At 41.0% G+C, this 21,329-nt stretch overlaps 1 protein-coding gene and 1 pseudogene across 7 annotated transcripts in view; one reads left to right on the top strand and one right to left on the bottom strand.

The window, feature by feature from the left end:
• The window catches only part of CSNK1G1 (casein kinase 1 gamma 1), a 180,625-nt gene that overhangs the window by 31,842 nt on the left and 127,454 nt on the right, over positions 1-21,329 (top strand). For 6 of the 7 annotated variants that reach the window (XR_001105836.2, XM_012443020.2, XM_012443021.2 and 3 more), the window contains exon 2: positions 20,809-21,209. Coding sequence is in view for 6 of the 7 variants with exons in the window: in XM_012443020.2 (XP_012298443.1) it covers positions 21,029-21,209 (181 nt within the window). In the remaining variant the exon portion in view is untranslated. Of the gene's footprint in view, positions 1-15,632; positions 17,446-20,808; positions 21,210-21,329 lie in introns of those variants that run through there. The other variant, XM_021666212.2, reaches the window with a different exon arrangement.
• On the bottom strand, positions 17,124-21,030 carry LOC105710591 (PAXIP1-associated glutamate-rich protein 1-like; annotated as a pseudogene).

Here is a 21,329-nt window from a genome sequence, read left to right as displayed (position 1 = left end):
TGTCTATATAGCCTTTATTGTGTTGAGGTATTTCCTTTTTTTTTTTTTTCTTGAGACAGAGTCTCGCTCGTGTGCTTGGAGGAGTACAGTGGCACAATCTCAGCTCATGGCAACCTCCGTCTCCCAGGTTCAAGCGATTCTCCTGCCCTTAGCCTCCCCAGTAGCTGGGATAACAGTCATGTGCCACCACGCCCAGCTAATTTTTGTATTTTTAGTAGAGATAGTGTTTCACCTTGTTGACCAGGCTGGTCTTGAACTCCTGACCTCAAGTGATCCATCCCCCTGCCTCAGCCTCCCAAAGTGCTGGGATTACAGGTATGAGCCACTGTGCCCGGCCAAGGAATTTCATTCTATACCTAATTTGTTGAGAGTTTTTATCGTGAAGGAATGTTTTGAATTTTATTGAACACGTTTTCAGCATCTATTAAATGATTGTATGAATTTTGTTCCTCTGTTCATGTGATATATCACATCGATTTGCATATTTAAATCCTCCTTGCATACCACTTAATCATAATGGTCTTTTAATTTTTAATTTTATTCATTTATTTTTTGAAGCAGATTCTCACTCTCTTGCTCAGGCTAGAATATAGTGGCATGATCTTGGCTTGCTACCGCCTCAACATCCAGGGCTCAAGCAGTCCTACCTCAGCCTCTTGAGTAGCTGACTAGGATAATTTTTTTTTTTTTTTTTTTGATAGAAGTGGGGTTTCATTATATTGCTCTTATTTTTATTATTTTTCATTTTTAGAGACAGGGTCTCGCTGTGTTGCACAGGCTAGAGTGCACTGGTGCTGTCATAGCTGACTGCACCCTCAAACTCCTATGCTCAAACTTTCCTCCCACCTAAGCCTCTTGAGTAGGTATGACTACAGTACCATGCCCAGCTAATTTTTTAAGTTTTTTTGTGGATACAGGGTCTTGCTGTGTTGCCCAGGCTCATCTCAAAACTCCTGGCCTCAAGCAGCCCTCCCACCTTGGCTTCTCAAATTGTTAGGATTATAGGTTGAGCCACTGCTCCTGGACTGCATCTTTTCAAGGCATTCAACCTAATTTTTACAATATTTTTCAAGAACTACAGCATACAGATAAAGAGTAGTTTAAAGACCAAAAGTGAACACTGTGTACCCGTCTTTCAAAGAAGCAGAACATGACCAGTGTCTGAGAAGGCCCTATGTGTCCCTACCTTTTTACTGGCCTACTAGCAGACTCCACTATATTTTGTGTTAGCTAGATATGCATGTAAGTAGGAAAACTTCACCCAGAAAAATCTGGTTCAGTAGAAGAAAATCAGTCAGCAGAAACAGTGGTAAAAATGTTGAGATTAGGCTGGGTGCAGCTCATGCCTAGCCTGTAATCCCTGCACTTTGGGATGCCGAGGTGGGCAGATCACTTGAACTCGTGAGTTTGAGACCAGCCTGGGCAACATGGTGAAACGCTGTCTCTACAGCGTTTCAAAAATACAAAAATTAGCCAGGCATGGTGATGTGCACTCGTAGTCCCAGCTACTCAGGAGGCTGAGGTGGGAGGATGGGTTGAGCCCAGGAGGTGGAGGTAGCAGTGAGCCGAGATCGTACCAGTGTACTCCAGCCTGGGTGATAGAGCCAGACTTTGTCTCAAAAAAAGAAAAAAAAAAAATGTTGAGATGATGGAATTAGTACACAAGGAGTTGAAAACAATAAAAGTAAGTTAATTTTAATAATTTTTTTTTTTCTGAGACAGAGTCTTGCTGTATCACCCAGGCTGGAGTGCACTGGTACGATCTCAGCTCATTGCAACTCTGCCTTCTGGATTCAAGTAATTCTCTTGCCTCAGCCTCCCAAGTAGCTGAGATTACAGGTGCGCGCCACTACGTTCGGCTAATTTTTGTATTTTTTGTGGAGACGGGGTTTCACCATATTAGCCAGGCTGGTCTTGAACTCTTGACCTCAAGTGATCTGCCTGCCTCAGCCTCCCAAAGTGCTGGGATTACAGGCGTGAGCCACTGCGCCCGGCAGTAAGTTTAAGAATTTAAAGCAAACATGAAACTACTGAAGAAAGAAATGGAAGGTATAAGAACCAACTAAAACTTGTAGTGCTGAAAAATACCTGAATTGTTGTTTATAATTAAACAATTTTCAATTTTTTTTTTTTTTTTGAGATGGACTCTTGCTCTGTCACTCAGGCTGGAGTGCAGTGGCACAATCTCAGCTAACTGCAACCTCCACCTCCCGGGGTCAAGCGATTCTCCTGCCTTAGCCTCCTGAGTGGCTGGGGCTACAGGCACATGCCACCACACTTAGCTCATTTTTGTATTTTTAGTGGAGACAGGGTTTCACCATGCTGGCCAGGGTGGTCTCGAATTCCTGACCTCGTGATCTGCCCGCCTCAGCCTCCCAAAGTGTGAGCCACCACGCCCAGCCATAATTTTCAATTTTTAATTGACAGTTCATTTGGGTAACTGGCCGTATTTCCAGAAATGAAAGCATAGATGCATTTTTTCCTCGTGTGTGTGTGTGTGTGTGTGTGTGTGTGTGTGTGTGTGTATGTGTGTGTTTTCTTTTTTGGTATAGTAAATCCCAAAGAGTCTTGCTCTTTTTCAGTTTCATTATTTTATTTTTCATGTCAGTAACTTCACCCAATGTGGTAGTTTTTAAAAGTTGGAGGTATAATTTCAACTTAGCTTTAAGTTATCAAAGAAAGAATGTCAGTAATATTGCTTTGGTCAGATAATAAAAGATAAAAATTCTATGATCAAAAAACAGTCATTTAACCAAGGTGAGTACTGAGTGTATGAAATAAGGACTAATATGATTAAAGTAGGAGCTGAGTATTTGTTATAGGAATATTTGAGAACGATTAAAACACAAATTGTGTTTCATGATGAACATCCACTTTTTAACTATATTTTTATATAATTAACCATTATCTTTTGAGCTTGAAGTATATACCTAATCATTTCATAGGCAAGAAATCATTTCATAGGCCACATCCTTAAAATTTACCATCCTGTTGTTAGGACAGTGCTGACAGCATAAACCTCTTTATGCACTCAGCTATGATTAAACTAAGATTACATCCTTGGTATAAACATACCACCTCCCAGTTACTAAACATACTTGAAAGCTTTCTAAGTTGCCACACTTAACCAGTACTGATTTCAGGGCCATTGGGATTTATCTATTCATGGACCAGGTTAGGATGATGAATTATTTTTTTAATTCAGATTTTCAAGTTTCAATTCATTTTTTTCAAACATTATAACTTATATTTGAATATTTATACCAATTTATGGTTGAGAAAGTTAATAGATACTGACTTGGTTTACTTATCTATGTTTAGAATTCAGAATTTTTAGCCTTTTGTTTAGTTTTTACATTCAGTCCCTCTATATGGGACATTTTCCTAAATTCACCTTTGGGTTTCTTGTGTTAATTTTCTTTTTCTTTTTTTTTCTTTTTTTTTTTTTTTTTTGAGACGGAGTTTCGCTCTTGTTTCCCAGGCTGGAGCGCAATGGCGCGATCTCGGCTCACCGCAATCTCCGCCTCCTGGATTCAGGCAATTCTCCTGCCTCAGCCTCCTGAGTAGCTGGGATTACAGGCACGCGCCACCGTGCCCAGCTAATTTTTTGTATTAGTAGAGACGGGGTTTCACCATGTTGACCAGGATGGTCTCGATCTCTTGACCTCGTGATCCACCCGCCTCGGCCTCCCAAAGTGCTGGGATTACAGGCTTGAGCCACCGCGCCCGGCCGTTAATTTTCTTTTGATACTAAAATATATTAAGATATTTAGTTGGTTATTCAGAATCATCAAGTATTTCTTATTTGAAAGGAGCTAAACATTGATTCCACTTAATCATTAAAATTATTTTGATTATGCAGGATGACCATTTACTAAGGAGTATTTAATTTTGTCTTTGACAAGAGTGACAAGAGGAGAGTTCAAACCTCTATTTGACTTGAGAATAGCCTCTGGCATACTCAGTTAAGAAGTAACATGTTGGCCGGGCGCGGTGGCTCAAGCCTGTAATCCCAGCACTTTGGGAGGCCGAGGCGGGTGGATCACGAGGTCAAGAGATCGAGACCATCCTGGTCAACATGGTGAAACCCCGTCTCTACTAAAAATACAAAAAATTAGCTGGGCACGGTGGCACGTGCCTGCAATCCCAGCTACTCAGGAGCCTGAGGCAGGAGAATTGCCTGAACCCAGGAGGCGGAGGTTGCGGTGAGCCGAGATCGCGCCATTGCACTCCAGCCTGGGTAATGAGCGAAACTCCGTCTCAAAAACAAAACAAAACAAAACAAAAAAAAAAAAAAAAAGAAGTAACATGTTGTGTATAAAAGTTTTAGTTTTAAATAATAAAGGACTTCTCTTAGAAGCATGCTACTATGGAACTTAATTTTTCAAGAAGTATAGCATGTATAACCATAGCACGCATGATTGTTTTATAATATTCTGAATCCAGTGTTATTTAATTGCAATATCATAATAAGACATAAAAGATAAAGTAGTATTAACTTTAGCATAATGCATACTTCAAACCAGTAACTACTTGGTTTTTTTGGTGGCAGTTTTAGTTGAACTTTGGGCTGATATGTCCCTGCCGATGTCATTTGAAATTTAAACATTATTGTTAGTAAGAGTTTCCACCATTGAGAGCTGCTTACAGAGGTAAAACATTCCTTATAAAAAGTTAGAATGTTTTATACATTCATAACAAAGTATAAATGCTTGCAGATTTACCTCCATTAAGAAATTCACCAGTTTGTATTCCTTTAAATTCTATTTCATTATATTTATTATTTTCTTGTTAAAAATTTTTTTTTCTTAACAGTACCTCAGTTTTTTTTCAGTGTTTTGAAGATATAGACAAGGTGTTTGGTTTGATTTCTTTAAAATCTTTTATGGGTACCTCCATATTTCTGATTAGATTTTTTCTTTTTGTGTGGTGGTCATTTTTATTTTACTAATGAAGAAATTGAGGCATAGTCAAAGGTTACTGTTTCCTTGGATTCTCTGCCCATTGCAGGGGCTTTTGAGTCAGGCTGTCAAGTACCCACTTGACGAATGTGTAAAAGGCTCTATTGCTTTTTAGTTTTGTTATGCACCTTACTTAATTACCTCATCTGTGAGGTAAGAATTATAATAACAGTATTACTATCCATAAAGTAGTGGAAGGATTTAATGAATTAATATATTTAAATCATTAAGGTGTACCTGGCACATAAAGGCCCAATAAAGTTTAGATGGTATAGTTGTTACTGTTCTACAGTGTGACAGATGTCTTAATCGACATGAACTATTTTTAGTTTTTCATTACCTCCTGTGGAGTGTATGCAGAGAACAATAAAATCAGCTGGGAAAAGAGAGCCTTCTGGGATCGAGCAATTCTCCTTCAGCCTCCCAAGTAGCTGGGATTATAGGCATCTGCCACCACACCCAGCTAATTTTTATATTTTTAGTAGAGACGAGATTGCACCATGTTGGCCAGGCTGGTCTTGAACTGCTCACCTGAAGTGATCTGCCTACCTTGGCCTCTCAAACTGTTGGGGTTACAGGCGTGAGCCACCATACCCGGCCCTATATTTTTACATGTTAAAATTGAAAAGGAGCAGAAATGGCTATACCAGTTAGGTTGGACAACCACTATTCACTTTACTGCTCTACACCTTCCCAGTAAAGAATCAGTATCTCTTGGCTCACACCTGTAATCCCAGCACTTTGGGAGACCGAGGCGAGCAGATCACGAGTTCAAGAGATCGAGACCATCCTGGCCAACATGGTGAAACCCTGTCTTTTTTAAAATTTATGTGTTAAATCTAAAAATAAAAAAAATAATAATAAAAGAATCAGTATCTGGTCCTTCTCAGCATTGCAACCTCTTCATTTAATGCATTTGTTTTTTTTGACGTGTGCCCATTTTGGTGGAATTATCTAGAGAATAAGAAAAAGGACCAGTTACAGTGGCTCACTCCTGTAACCCCAGCACTTAGAGAGGCCAAGCATGTGGATCACTTGAGCCGAGGACTTCCAGATCAACCTGGGAAATGTAGTGAGACTCCATTTCTACAAAAATTAAACAAAAATTAGCTAGGTGTCGTGCTCACTTTTTGTACCAGCTACTCAGGAGGCTGAGATGGGAGGATTGCTTGAGCCCAGAAGGTTGAGGTATCACGGAACTCCAGCCTGGGTAACAGAGTGAGACCCTGTCTCAAAAAAAAAACCAAAAAAAACAAAAAAGCCTTGGTCTACTTAGGCAGTAATTTATTTTAGACAAGCAGTAATTTTCTTTTATTTATTCAAGATAAAGGTACTACTTTTTATGTCTTTAACACAAACACAGGAGGTGAAGCATGATAATGGATTCATTGCCTGAGCTCAGGAGTTCAAGACCAGCCTGGGGCTGGACACAGTGGTGCATGCTTGTAATCCCAGCACTTTGGGAGGCCAAGGTGGGTGGATTACGAGGTCAAGAGAATTGATCTGGCCAACATGGTGAAACCCCATCTCTACTAAAAATACAAAAATTAGCTGGATGTGGTGGCACATGCCTGTAGTCCCAACTACTCAGGAGGCTGAGGCAGAAGAATTGCTTGAACCCCGAAGATGGAGGTTACAGTGAGCTGAGATCATGCCACTGTACTCCGGCCTGGGCAACAGAAGGAGACTCCTTCTCAAACAAAACAAAACACATTCAACTAACTGAAATAAGCTTATAATAATTTAATTTTCAGGTATGTATTGCTTCCATAAAGCAGCCACCCCAAGAAATCACTTAAGTGCTACTCAAAGCATTTTTGGAAAAAAAAAAAAAAAAAGGGGTATATTTCCTTTGAATATTCTCAAGATGTCTGATTGTTATCCTTTGAGAGTAGATGTATTTTAATAATAGTAATACATGTAATTTGACAGGAAAATCAAATGGGAAAATTTTTATTAAGTAGTAAGAAACCAGCTCAAAGTCTAATGTGTGAGACTCTGGATGATACCAGCTTTTATCTAGTATCACAGTAAATTTGAACCTCATTAGATCTACATTTGCCCAAAGTAAATAGTTCTCTGGAAAAGATGATATTATAAATACAAGTTTAGGCCAGGTTTGGTGGCTCATTCCAGCACTTTAGGAGGCTGAGGCAGGCAGATCACTTTGAGCCCAGGAGTTCAAGACCAGCCAGGGCAACATGACAAAACCATGTCTCTAAAAAAGTACAAAAATTAGCTGGGTGTGGTCGTGTGCAACATGGCAAAACCAAGTCTCTAAAGAAGTACAAAAATTAGCTGGGTGTGGTGGTGAGTAGGTGGTGTTCCATCTACTCAGGAGTCTGAGGGAGAGATCACTTGAGCCTGGAAAGTAGACGTTGCAGTGAGCCAAGATCATGTTGGCCGGGTTCGGAGGCTCACTCCTGTAATCCTAGCATTTTGGGAGGCCAAGATGGGCAGATCACCTGAGGTTAGGAGTTCAAGATCAGCCTGGCCAACATGGTGAAACTTCGTCTCTACTAAAAATACAAAAATTAAGCCGGGCATGGTAGCAGGTGCCTGGAATCCCAGCTGCTTGGGAGGCTGAGGCAGGGGGATTGCTTGAATCTGGGAGGCGGAGGTTGCAGTGAGCTGAGATTGCACCACTGCACTCCAGCCTGGACAACAGAGCAAGACTCTGTCTTAAAAAAAAAAAAAACTTGCACCACTGCACTCCAGCCTGGGTGATAGAGTGAGAGTCTGTCTCAAAACAAACAAAGAAGCAAAAAAAATGAAATACAGGTTTATACCCAACAGCCCTTCAAACTTACCTCCCTCCCAAAATAATATGATATAATGAATTAATCAAAAAACGATAATACCAAAGCATTAGTAGCAAAGAGAACTTAAGAGTGATGAAAACCAGTTAACCGCTCTAATCTCATGCCACACATTTCTAGAAATGTCTTTCTAGACATTTCTAGAACAGTATTATTTATACCAGATGGAAGGAAAACCATTTGCGGCTATTTTTTCCAAGAGGCCCATACACTGTTGTTGTTAGAACCACATAAAGTTTAGAAACCCCTACTGATACGTCACAGGAAGAAGAAAGTTGGATATATAATTCAATTGTGTCTTGAGACCACAACAGGAAACCATTTAAAAAAAAGTATATAAATATATATATATATATGATTAATTTGTTTGTCAAAATTTTTATATAAGTTTATGTGTTCCTCCTCTTTGATAAAAGCTCGTAATATCGCAGTCGATTTACTTCTGCTTGGAAGAAGTCCCCACCTAAGTTGGGTAAGGTTTAGAAGTATGGTCACAAGGTGAGAAAAATTGGCAGCAGTCTTAAAATCCTTTTCCTAGCTATATAGCAGTTGCTTAAGGTCCTAACTTCCTGTCCATCTTTGTCAGGTAGAAATGAATGAATCAACTAGAGAAACTAATATTATTTTCCAGGTAAACTCAAGAAAAATTAATTGAACTAATTGTAGGCTAAAGATAGACCACTTTTCAAATCTGTCAGTTGAAAAATTATTGTAAAAATAGACATGAGGCTGAGTGTGGTGGCTCATGCCTATAATCCCAGCATTTTGTGAGACTAAAGTGTGAGAATTGTTTGAAGCCAGGAATTTGAGACCAGCCTGGGCGACATAGTGAGACCATGTCTCTGCAAAAGAATTTAAAAATTAGCTGAGTGTGATGGTGTGCCCCTGTAGTCCTAGCTATACTTGGGAGGCCAAAGTGGGAGGATCACTTGAGCCCAAGAGTTTAAAGCTGCAGTGAGTTATGATCACGCCACTGAACGCCATCCTGGCCAACACAGAGAAACCCTGTTCTAAAACAAATAAACAAAAACAGATGAAATGTAATTCACCACATTAACAAAAATAGAAAAACCATACAATCACTTTGATGGATACAAAAAAAGTATGTGATAATATTCACTAACATTTCATAAGAGGAAACCTTCACAATAGGATTAAAAAGGAACTTAATCTGATAAAGACTTTTTATAAGAATTCTATAGAAAACTTTAGGCTGGGCACAGTGGCTCACGCCTGTAATCCCAGCACTTTGGGAGGCCAAGGCAGGTGGATCACCAGGTCAGGAATTTGAGACCAGCCTGACCAACATGATAAAACCCATCTCTGCTAAAAATACAAAAATTAGCCAGACATGGTGGCAGGTGCCTGTAACCCCAGCTACTCAGGAAACTTAGGCAGGAGAATTGCTTGAGCCCAGGAGAGAGAGGTTGCAGTGAGTCGAGATTGCACCTCTGTACTCTAGCCTGGGCGACAGAGTGGGACTCTGTCTCAAAAAAAAGAAAAAAAAAAAAGAAAAGTTTATAATCAGCATAATCAGTAGTTAAGTAATAAAATCTTTCTCCTTAAGGTCAGGATGAAAGAGGAGGCTGGCTGTCCACACAATTACTAAATACTACACTGAAGGTCATGATTGTACAAGAGTGATATAAGAGTCTGTGTCTAAATAATATTTGAAGAACATGATCAATAACAAAAATTCTAAGAAAAAGGTTTGAATTTCTCTCATTATCTTGCCTGGTGCTAGACCCAGAGCAGATGTTCAGTGAATGACTTAGGTGAAGAATGTGGTTCATTTGTTCCAGAGCCTGAAGGAACAGTAGTGTTTTTGGAAAAGGGCATAGATTAATGCCTTGGAGAATTTTACTTATTCTGGGTAAGGGATGCTGTAATAATTGTATAATGTGAAGAAACTGCTTATGATGCTGGAAATTTGAGTTTTATCCAGAAAGACAGGTATCCTTGTGACTGAGTTATAACTATAGGACAAGAATTGAAACCTGGTTGAGGACAACCATTCCTTACCTGAGATTTTCTACCAGGAAGGGAGTACTGGCTAGATTTCTCAATAGAAAGACTGAAATATTTCACATTTTTTTAGGTGTTGTTTTTATTCAAGGATTCATCAGAATATGTATACACTTATAGCACTGCAGAAAATACAAAATGACTCTGGATCCAGACTGCCTGGGGTCATAACCCAGCTCAACTCTAGCTGGAGATGTAACCTTGAGCAATACTTTATCCTATGATGCCACTATTTCCTCATCTGTAGAGTAGGAATAGTCATAAAACCTACCTAACATAATCATTGATAATATGAGTTAATGTAGTGTTTAGATAAGATCTGGATGCAATATTAACTTATTAATGTTATTTGGACACCAAGGAATTGAGAAGAGGGCAAGTGTTTTTCATTCATTTAAAACCGTTCTAGGCCGCGTGTGGTGGCTCACGCCTATAATCCCAGCACTTTGGGAAGCTGAGGTGGGTGGATCACCTGAGGTCAGGAGTTCCAGACCAGCCTGACTAACATGGTGAAACCTTGTCTCTACCAAAAATGCAAAAATTAGCTGGGCATAGTGGCAGGCACCTGTAATCCCAGCTACTTGGGAGGTTGAGACAGGAGAATCACTTGAACCCGGAAGGCAGAGGCTGCAGTAAGCCAAGATTGTGCCATTTCACTCCAGGTTGGGTGACAGAGCGAGACTCCTTCTCAAAAAAAAAATGTTCCAGGCCGGGTGTGGTGGCTCACACCTATAATCCCAGCACTTTGGGAGGCCAAGGCAGTTGGATCACTTGAGGTCAGGAGTTTGAGACCAGCCTGGTCAACATGGTGAAATGTGTGTCTACTAAAAATACAAAAATTAGCCAGGCATGGTGGCGCACACCTGTAATCCCAGCTACATAGGAGACTGTAGCAGGATACTTGCTTGAACCTGGGAGGCGAAGGTTGCAGTGAGCCTAGATCGTGCCACTGCACTCCAGCGTGGGCAACAGCGAGACTCCATCTCAAAAACAAAAAATGTTCCATGTCCCTAAAGGCTGTGTCATAATAATAGCAATAGTAATAAGAATGATGATAGACAAGCTGTATTAACTTTTCTTCTTTTTTTTTTTTTGAGACAGAGTCTTGCTCTGTCATCTAGGCTGGAGTACAATGGCATGATCTCAGCTCACTGCAACCTTCACCTCCTGGGTTCAAGTGATTCTCCTGCCTTAGCCTCCCAAGTAGCTGGGATTACAGGCATGTGCCACCATGCCCGACTAATTTTTGTAGTTTTAGTAGAGACAGAGTTTTGTCCCGTTGGCCAGGCTGGTCCTGAACTCCTGGCCTCAAGTGATATTTCCACCTCGGTTTTCCAAAGTGTTGGGATTACAGGTGTGAGCCACCACACCCAACCTGCATTAACTCCTTCCCTCCCTCCCTCCCTCCCTCCCTCCTTCCTTCCTTCCTTCCTTCCTTCCCTCCCTCCCTCCCTCCCTCCCTCCCTCCCTCTCTCCCTCTGTTTCTCTCTCTCTTTCTCTTTCTCTCTTTCTTTCCTTTTTAAAAAAACAAGGCTGAGTGTAGTGGGTCATGTTTTTAATCCCAGTGTCTTGAGAGGCTGAGGTGGGAGGATTGGTAAGGCCAGAAGTTCAGGGCTGCAGTGAGCTCTGATCATGCTGCTGCATGCCGGTATAGCTGACAGAGCGAGACCCTATCTCTTTAGAAAAAAAAAGAAAACCCAAATGTGATTTAATGCTTTAAATAGATAAATTGTATGGGAGGTGAATTATATCTTAATAAAGCTGTTTTTAAAAAACACAGATGTGACCCATGGAGAAATTTTGCCACAGAAAGGGGGCATAAATATAGTAGTCAAGTGATGAATAACATTCAGTGTGGGAGACAGAAGAAATTTTAAGTCACTCAAGGGAGGGAGAATTAGCTCTTTTGAAAAAAATTTGTGGACATGTTAAAATTGCTGCACACCTTTTTTTTTTTAATTGTTTCTGGAGGACAGTTGTGAGGACAGTGCACTTTTTGCTCAGTGGGGATGAGTGAGTGGACAAGCAGGGTCATTTGGTTGGTGTGGCAAAGGGAGGAGGGCTCAGGCTTTGGACTCCTCTGGCTGGGTTTGACAGTGTGGCCTAGTCAGTGAACATAATCCTCTGAGTCTCAACTTCCTCTTTGAAAAGGAATAATTGCCTTTACTAAGGCAAGTAATTCCAGTTTGACTCCACTGAATAGGTCACACAGCACCTAGAGTAAATCGTTTAGAAAATTTAAATGCTTTTTATAAAGCTAAATTTCTTTAAGCATAAATGTCAGTTCGCTTCTTAAATGGCTTCTTATTGGAATATCAGCAACCTATAAAATCCTGAACAATGGTCTTCTGCTACCTCTTCACTTTTCTCATTGTAATCCCCTGCATTGTTGGTCTTCTTTCACCACAAGCCTTTCTTGATAGAGGCTGCTGCTATTCCCTGCCTGGAAACTCTGTCCCAAGCTCTTGACAAGGTTGGCTCCTTCTCTTCATTGAGGACGCTGTTTAAATGTGGCTTCTAATTTATATTTTCACAACAGTTTACAAGGATTCCCATTTCTTCTCATCCATACCAACACTTGTTATCTTTAGTCTTTTTTATAATTGCCATCTGATGGAGTGAGAATGTAAGTTAGTATCACCATTATGGAAAACTGTATGGAGGTTTGTCAAAAAACTAAAAACAGAATTACTGCATGATCCAGCAATCCCACTTCTGGATATTTACCCAAAAGATATGAAATCAGTGTGTTGAAGAGTTGTCTGCTTTCTTATGTTCCTTGCAGCATTATTCACAATAGCCAAGTTATGGAACCAGCTTAAGTGTTCAACACATGAATGAATAAAGAAAATGTGTACACACACGCACACACACTCACACTACTCAGCCTTAAAAAAAGAAGGAATTATGTCATTTGTGGCAACTTGGATGGAATTGGAGAACATTATGCTAAGTAATGTGCGCCAGCCACTGAAAGACAAATGCCACGTGTTCTCAGTTATATGTGGAATCTAAAACAATTGAACTCATAGAAGCAGAAAATAGAATGGTGGTTACAGAGGTTGGAGTGTTGAGGAAATGGTGAGGTGATGGTTAAAGGGTACAAAATCTCAGCAGGGATATTATTAGTTTTTAATTCTGTTGTACAGTATGGTGAAGATAGTTTTTGTATATTTCAAAATTGCTAAGAGAATAAATTTCAAATATTCTTTTTTTTTTTTGAGACGGAGTTTCGCTCTTGTTACCCAGGCTGGAGTGCAATGGCGCGATCTCGGCTCACCGCAACCTCCGCCTCCTGGGTTCAGGCAATTCTCCTGCCTCAGCCTCCTGAGTAGCTGGGATTACAGGCACGCGCCACCGTGCCCAGCTAATTTTTGTATTTTTAATAGAGACGGGGTTTCACCATGTTGACCAGGATGGTCTTGATCTCTTGACCTCGTGATCCACCCGCCTCGGCCTCCCAAAGTGCTGGGATTACAGGCTTGAGCCACCGCGCCCGGCCTCAAATATTCTTACCACAAAAATGTTAAGTATTTAAGGTAATGGGTATGTTAACTAGCTATATGTATCCATAAATTATAACACTATTTTGTACCCCATACATTTGTATAATTATAAATTGCCAATATACAATTTAAAAATTTTTTAAAAATTAATGTCTTCTAATAAAAGGCTTCCCACTCCTCTATCTAATATAATTCCATGCTGTGCGTGGTGACACATGCCTGTAATCCCAGTTTCTCAAGAGGCTGAGATGGGAGAATCTCTTTAGCCCACGTGTTCAAGGCTACATTGCACCATTATCTCACCTGTCAACAGCCACTGCACTCCAGCCTGCTGCATAGCAAGAACACATCTCTAAATATGAATACAATAAAACTTTCCTCTTTGATTTCCCTGTAATCTTTAGTTTAGCAGATCTTTGTTTGATATGTAGCATGGTCCCGATTTGTGTGTTTTTTTTTTATTCATTTGTTTGTGAGGCCCCCTTTAGATTAGAAGTTCTGTGAGCAGAGGAGCTGTATATGTCAAGTTCACTGTTATATCCTCAGTGGACTATCCTAGTTTTAGGCACGTAGGAGGCACTCACTGAATATTTACTTACTAAAAAAGTTTTTTTTTTTTTTTGCCATATACCTACAACCTTCTAACTTTTTTAAGATTGAAAAAAATGTTTGTTTTTGGTTTTTGGGTCTTTTTTTTTTGGCTCCCAGCAGGAAACAATTATTTTGAGATTTTTTCTTACTTTTTTTCTTTTCGAGCCATGGTCTTGCTCCGGAGTGCAGTGGTGCAACCACCACCTCCCAGGTTCAAGCAATTCTCGTGCCTCAGCCACCTGAGTAGCTGGGATTACATTCATGCACCACAATACCTGGCTAATTTTTGTATTTTTAGTAGAGATGGGGTTTTGCCATGTTGGTCAGTGTGCTCCTAAACTCCTAGCCTCAAGTGATCTACCCACCTCGGCCTCCTAAAGTGCTGAGGTTACAGGCGTGAGCTACCACATCCGGCGGCTTTTTTTTACTATTTTTAAAAAAGACTGGCTCTTACTATGTTGTCTAGGCTGGAATGTAGTGGCTATTCATAGGTGCTATCGTAGTGCACTTCAGCCTCGAATTTGTGGGATCAAGTGAGCCTCTCACCACAGCCTCCCAAGTATCTGGGATTATATGTGTGTGATACCACACCTGGCTTTATGAAATATTTGTTAATTGAACTAGGAACACTGAATAAACATAGTGGTTTGTATTTTCCCTTTCTGACACCTGGAAATTATCCAAACTCCTTCAGTAATTGCTGTCATTCTTTAAGGTGCATTTATGTAGAAATGGGATTTAAAAATACATATGTAGGCTGGGCATGGTGGCTCATTCCTATAATCTCAACATGTTGGGAGGCCGAGGCAGGTGGACCCACCTGAGGTCAGGAGTTCATGACTAGTCTCGCCAACACAGTGAACCACCCCCCCATCTCTACTAAAAATAGTATGGTTGTGCATGCCTAGATCATGCCACTGCACTCCAGCCTGGGCAAGAGAACAAGACTGTCTCAAGAAATAAATAAAATGCATATTTATATGCATTCTTTTCTTTTTTAAGACGGAGTCTAGCTCTTTCACCAGGCTGGAGTGCAGTGACGTGATCTTGGCTCACTGCAACTTCTGCCTCCCGGGTTCAAGTGATTCTCTTGCCTCAGCCTCCCTAGTAGCTATAATTACTGGCACGCACCGCTATGCCCAGCTAATTTTTGTATTTTTAATAGCAATAGGGTTTCACCATGTTGGCCAGGTTGGTCTCCATCTCCTGACCTCATGATCCGCCTACCTTGGCCTCCCAAAGTGCTGGAATTGCAGACATGAGCCACTGCACCCAACCTCTTTTTCTTTTTTTGAGACAGAGTTTTGCTCTTTCATCCAGGCAGTAGCACAATCATAGCTCACTGCAACCTCAAACTCCTAGGCTCAAGAGATCCTTTCACCTCAGCTTCCCAAGTAGCTGGGACTACAGGCACACACCACTATGCCACTGCGCCAGGCTTTTTTTAAAAACAACAGGCCGGGCGCGGTGGCTCAAGCCTGTAATCCCAGCACTTTGGGAGGCCGAGGCGGGTGGATCACGAGGTCAAGAGATCGAGACCATCCTGGTCAACATGGTGAAACCCCGTCTCTACTAATACAAAAAATTAGCTGGGCATGGTGGCGCGTGCCTGTAATCCCAGCTACTCAGGAGGCTGAGGCAGGAGAATTGCCTGAACCCAGGAGGCGGAGGTTGCGGTGAGCCGAGATCGCGCCATTGCACTCCAGCCTGGGTAACAAGAGCTAAACTCCGTCTCAAAAAAACAAACAAACAAACAAAAAAAACAATAATTCTTTAAATCTTCTTTTCTTGTAGTAAAAAGTTATAGTACATTTCACTTATATCCCTTTTCCTGTTGGAGAAGGTGAATCGAGTAGAGGGAAGCAAATTGATATTGAGGCTGAGAATAAAACTGCAGATTTCTAGCCTTGATTTTCTGCCTCTCACCTACTTTGTTCCTATGTAAACAGGCTGTTTCTTTATGGCCAGGAAAAAATGCAATAGAATTTGACTATTGACAATTCCAGAAAGCACCCAGATGAGAATACTTAGAATTGGATTTAAAACAAAACCTACCCACCCCTTTTTCTGGGGAAAGACAAGGTCTCTCTGTCTCCCAGACTGGAGGGTAGTGGTATGATCACAGCTCACTATACAGCCTTGACCTCCTGGGCTCAGGTGATCCTCCTACTTCAGCTACCCAAGTAGCTGAGACTATAAGCATGTGCCACCCTGCTAAGTAAAAAAAAATTATTTTTGTAGAGATGGGGTCTCAGTATGTTGACCAGGCTTGTATTGAACTCTTAGGCTCAAGTAATCCTCCTGTCTTGACCTCCCAAAGTTCTAGGATTATGGGTGTGAGCCACCACACCTGGCCAAAATCAGTTCCTTGGTCATAAGTTTTCATCTTTTGAAGTTCTCTTATGCCTTCTAAAATGGGTGAAAATTCAAGTTATGGTTTTCTAATGACTGTTGCCTTTTCACAGTGATCACAAGCCAAAACTTGTGACCAAGAAATAGCAAGTGTGAGGACCAAAAGAAACATGTGGTGGATGAAGAAGTAGTAGATCAGAAAGAACCTGATTTGCTTTTGAGTTTCACATACACTTACCATATGATCCAGCAGTCCTATACCTATAAACAGTTCCATCATAAGTTGTGTAAAAGAGATTTAGAAGCCTGGCAATGTCTGTTTTGATTATGAACAAAAACCCAGTGTGTCTTGATTTTGAAATTTAAATATTTATATACTTCACTTTTGAGAAAGCCAATATATGAGAATCTGAAATACACAAACAGTGAATCAATGAAACTTTTTTGATGCTTTTATAATAGAACTTAATTTTCTTTTAGACTTCATGCAACCTCCCATATACTGTTTTACATGAATTTAAGTAGAGCGCTCAAATGATAAGCTAAAGAGTTTGTAATTGAACAGAGGGTGGTGATAAAGAAATTGGATTTTTAAAAACTTAAATGAAAGATGCCACGTAAAGTAGTATTGAATATTATTATTTTTTTTTTGAGGCAGCATTTCACTTTTTTTTTTTAAGAGATGATAGCTCTGCCTCTTTTATTTCAGACTCAGAAAATTCAGTCCCAGTCTCCATATAGGTGTTCAATAGAAAACATGCACATGCACTCGCGCGCGCGCACACACACACACACACTCTCTCTCTCTCTCTCTCTCTCTCTCTCTCTCTCCCCCTCTTTCACACACACACATTCTGTCTCTCTTTTTTTTCTCTCTCTCCCTCTTTCCCTCTTTCCCACAACGTGCTGTTTGGGAGCTTGGGGTTTCTCTCTTCTTCCCAAGTTTCTCAGTGTCTGGACTGGGGAAGGAGGGCCCAGGCCCCAGCAGGTACAGACGCTGCACCCTAGAGGCAGCAGCAGCAGTAGTCAGTATTTCCGCTGCGGAGGGAAGAGACTGCTCCCTGAGGATCGGAGTCGGGGGCTGGTGGGGCTGGGGTCCTCCGAGTCCAGGCTGAAGAGGACCCTCCCAGTACGAAGGATCTGCTCCTCCAGCTTCTTGTGTCGCTTCATGTCCGAGAGCACCGTGTCCAGGTGGGCCTCCCGTTTCTGACTCTGGGCTGAGCTTCCTGGGGTGCGTCTCCGGTCAGTCAGGGAGTCCTTCGGTGTCACTGGCTCATCATCAAAATCAAATTCCGTGGGCATGTGTGGTTTTTCCTCTTCCTCCTCTTTGGTCTCCGGCTCCTCATCGGATCTCTCCTCTTCGCTCTGGGCCTCGGGTGTGGGCGGCCGGTGGGGCAGGATCTCTGCTTTCAGCTCCAGAGTACCGTTGGCAGCCAGCGGTTCATAGAGCCTCTGGATTTCGGAGGGCTGGGGCATCCAGGGCTGCCCATCCGCGGGTAGCTCCACCTCGTCACTGCAGGGCACACACCAGTCGGCATTTCACTCTTGTTGCCCAGGCTGGAGTGCAATGGCGCGATCGACTCACTGCAACCTCCGCCTCCCAGGTTCAATAGGGTTTTTAAATTTTTAATTAATTAATTTTTTACTTTTATTTATTTATTCATTTTGGCATGCTTCAGGTCTCTCCTCAGGGTTTTTTTAAATTTAATTTTTAAAAGATTTTTTTAAAAAATTTTTCTTTTAGAGACAGGGTCTTTCTGTGTTGCCCAGGCTGGAGTTCAGTGGCAATTTACAGGCATGATAATAGCACATTGCAATCTTTAACTCCTGGGCTTGAGCAGTACTCCCATTTCAGCCTCCCAAATAGCTGGAGACTGTAGGCACATACCATTGCACCTGACTTCTACAGGTTTTTAACCTGACAGATACTATATGTTCTTCTAATACATACATGTAAGTATACATGGATAATGAGGGCTATGTGTGATTATTCCACCTAATGGTATACTAGTCTAAGTGCAATGTAAAAAATTAATGGAAAGTATTATAAAAATAACCTCCATCTGTTTGAAAAAACAGAGTGAGCAAAAATGAAAAATATGAAGAGAAATAGACAATGTAATACAGTTTCCAAATCTTATAAATGAGACTATCGTAGTAATAATTTTTGGAACTTTGTGAGTTAGTTGAATACTTATAAATTGACTAAATGGGCTAAGACACATTCTGCTTCTGTCCTCATATTAATTTATAATGGAAGGAAGTATAATTAATAGTATCACATAGACATACTCCCAACACTTATGATGTTTTTTCTCTTTCTAATATCGTTTGAGGGATTTGGGCAAAAGACAAGGATAAGCAGGGGATAGTGGATATAGTTGGAAATAGGAGAAATAATGAAGAAATACGAATTCTTAATGTTGTTCATGTAGGAAATTCAGTAGTTGCTGACCTTTCATTGCTTTGATTTTTTTCCTTTATATGATATACATGATAAATGTAAATCTATTGTAAAGCAAAGAAAACCAAAAATGAAAATAAGCAGTTAATTTAAACTATAATAAAACAAACAGAGGCCGGGCACGGGGAGTGATGCCTGTAATCCCAGCACTTTGGGAGGGCAAGGCAGGTGGATCACCTGAGGTCAGGAGTTTGAGACCAGCCTGGCCAACCTGGTGAAACCCATCTCTACTAAAAATACAAAAAATTAGCCAAGTGTAATGGCAGACACCTGTAATCCCAGCTACTTGGGAGGCTGAGGCAGGAGAATCATTTGAACCTGGGAGGCAGAGGTTGCAGTGAGCTGAAATTGTGTCCTTGTACTCCAGCCTAGGCAACAAGAGCGAAACGCTGTCAAATAAATAAACAAATAAAGCAAGCAAACAGATTATATTATTGGATTATGTGCCCACTTGTACAGTTGACTCACAGCTTTTTTTTTTTTTTTTTGAGATGGAGTCTTGCTCTGTTGCCCAGGCTGGAGTACAGTGGCACTATCTCTGCTCACTGCAACAACTTCTTCCTGCTGGGTTCAAGCAGTTCCCTGCCTCAGCCTTCCCAGTAGCTGGAATTACAGGTGCCTGCCACCACATCTGGCTAATTTTTTTTTTTTTTTTTAGTAGAGACAGGTTTTCACCATCTTGGCCAGGCTAACTCCTGGCCTTGTGATCTACCCGCCTTGGCCTCCCAAAGTGCTGGGATTACAGGCATGAGCCACCGCACCTGGCTGCTCACAGTTTTTTACTTGTTACTGTAGTAGGGAATTACAGGTGTCCTCAGGAAGTTTAGAGTATAGACATCTTTGTTGTATAATTGGTAATAATAACCATATATTTGTTCTAATTCTCTTGCCTATTTATTTTCCTTAAAATAAATATTTTTAGTTTAGTATGTGTGTGTTTAGTATGTGATTGGTGGTAACAGTATTTTTTTTTTTGTTAAGAATACTCATGGTTTATCAAATATAGCTTCAAAATTATCTCATTGCAAACATTTGTGTTAGGCTCAGTTCTGAATTTGGAAACTGCTGAATGCTGGTAGAAATGAATGTCATGTTTAAGATTTTTTGGTTTTTGGCTTTATTTTCACTTTGGGGTTCTGCAGTGGATCTCCTCAGGCACTCTGTCATTGCACACTCAGTATACAGCAAAAACCACCTAAAGTTCAGCTTTTCAGAACTTTAGGACTGCTTAGTACCAATAGAGTTTTGGAAATTCCTTCATAGAGGTTGTCTGTGTTAATTGGTGACTGTGGATTACATAATTCTTACCAGTGCTTGGTAAATGGTAGGGAAAGGGAAATGGGGCAGTGAATAGTCTCATTTCTTATAAGTTCTGGCAAAATTGATAGGAAGAGCTTTAAATTAAATCATCCTCAGTTTCTTTAACTTGGTTTCAACACTGCTGTATATTTCTGTTAGCCAGTGGTGAAAAAACCAACGGTCATTCTGTTTGGTCATATGTACATTACTAGAAGAAAGCAATTTATATTAAAGGCTTGTGTAGCGCCGGGTGCGGTGGCTCATGCCTGTAATCCCAGCACTTTGGGAGGCTGAGGCGAGTGGATCACGAGGTCACGAGGTCAAGAGATCGAGACCATCATGGTCAACATGGTGAAACCCCGTCTCTACTAAAAATACAAAAAAATTTAGCTGGGCATGGTGGCGTGCGCCTGTAATCCCAGGGGAGGCTGAGGCAGGAGAATTGCCTGAACCCAGGAGGCGGAGCCGAGATCAGGCCATTGCACTCCAGCCTGGCTAACAAGAACGCAACTCCATCTCGGTGGGTGGCGGGGGGAAGCTTGTGTGTTTCCTCAACTTCTATGGTTTGCAGCCTCTGAGCTTATGTGAATAATCCAGCTTCTATGGTTTGCATCCTGCTGAGCTTATGTGAATAATCCAGATGGCTAAACTGTTGGAGGATAGAAAACCAAAGCCCATTTCAGGAAGCTATGCATTTTGCTCACCTTTAGATAGGATTCATTCAATTAGTAGTGTCTGAATTTGTTTTAAAATTGAATTTTTAACTACATGTGTCCTTGATTTTTACCTAGGTTACATGATGTTCACCTAAGCTTGAGACCTACTGACTACATTTCCTACAGGAACTAATCAATGTTTTTTCGTCTCCTGGAGCTACATTAGAAACAAATATGGTGCTAAAAGAACTCCTTACCTTTCTCTGACTACGATTTATTTGGACATACTTTTGTATTGAAGAGAGGTATACACACTGAAGCTACTTGCTGTACGGAGACTGTGTCCTGTAGGATCATGGACCATCCCAGTAGGGAAAAGGATGAAAGACAACGGACAACTAAACCCATGGCACAAAGGAGTGCACACTGCTCTCGACCATCTGGCTCCTCATCATCCTCTGGGGTTCTTATGGTGGGACCCAACTTCAGGGTTGGCAAGAAGATAGGGTGTGGGAACTTCGGAGAGCTCAGATTAGGTAAGAATTGGTTATGTCAGTGACTTCCACTAACAATAATACCTATAATAAGCTTTGGTGTGTTTCAAAACAAGCCATTTATAGTTTTACAAGAAATTTTTGTTAAGTGGAACCTGTTTT

This window comes from Aotus nancymaae, unplaced genomic scaffold (assembly GCF_030222135.1).
Source record: "Aotus nancymaae isolate 86718 unplaced genomic scaffold, 86718_ANA_hifiasm-v0.15.2.pri h1tg000041l, whole genome shotgun sequence".
Classification (NCBI taxonomy): domain Eukaryota; kingdom Metazoa; phylum Chordata; class Mammalia; order Primates; family Aotidae; genus Aotus; species Aotus nancymaae.
The sequence above is the reverse complement of the archived record's forward strand: the minus strand, read 5'-3'. Positions and strand labels throughout refer to the sequence as shown.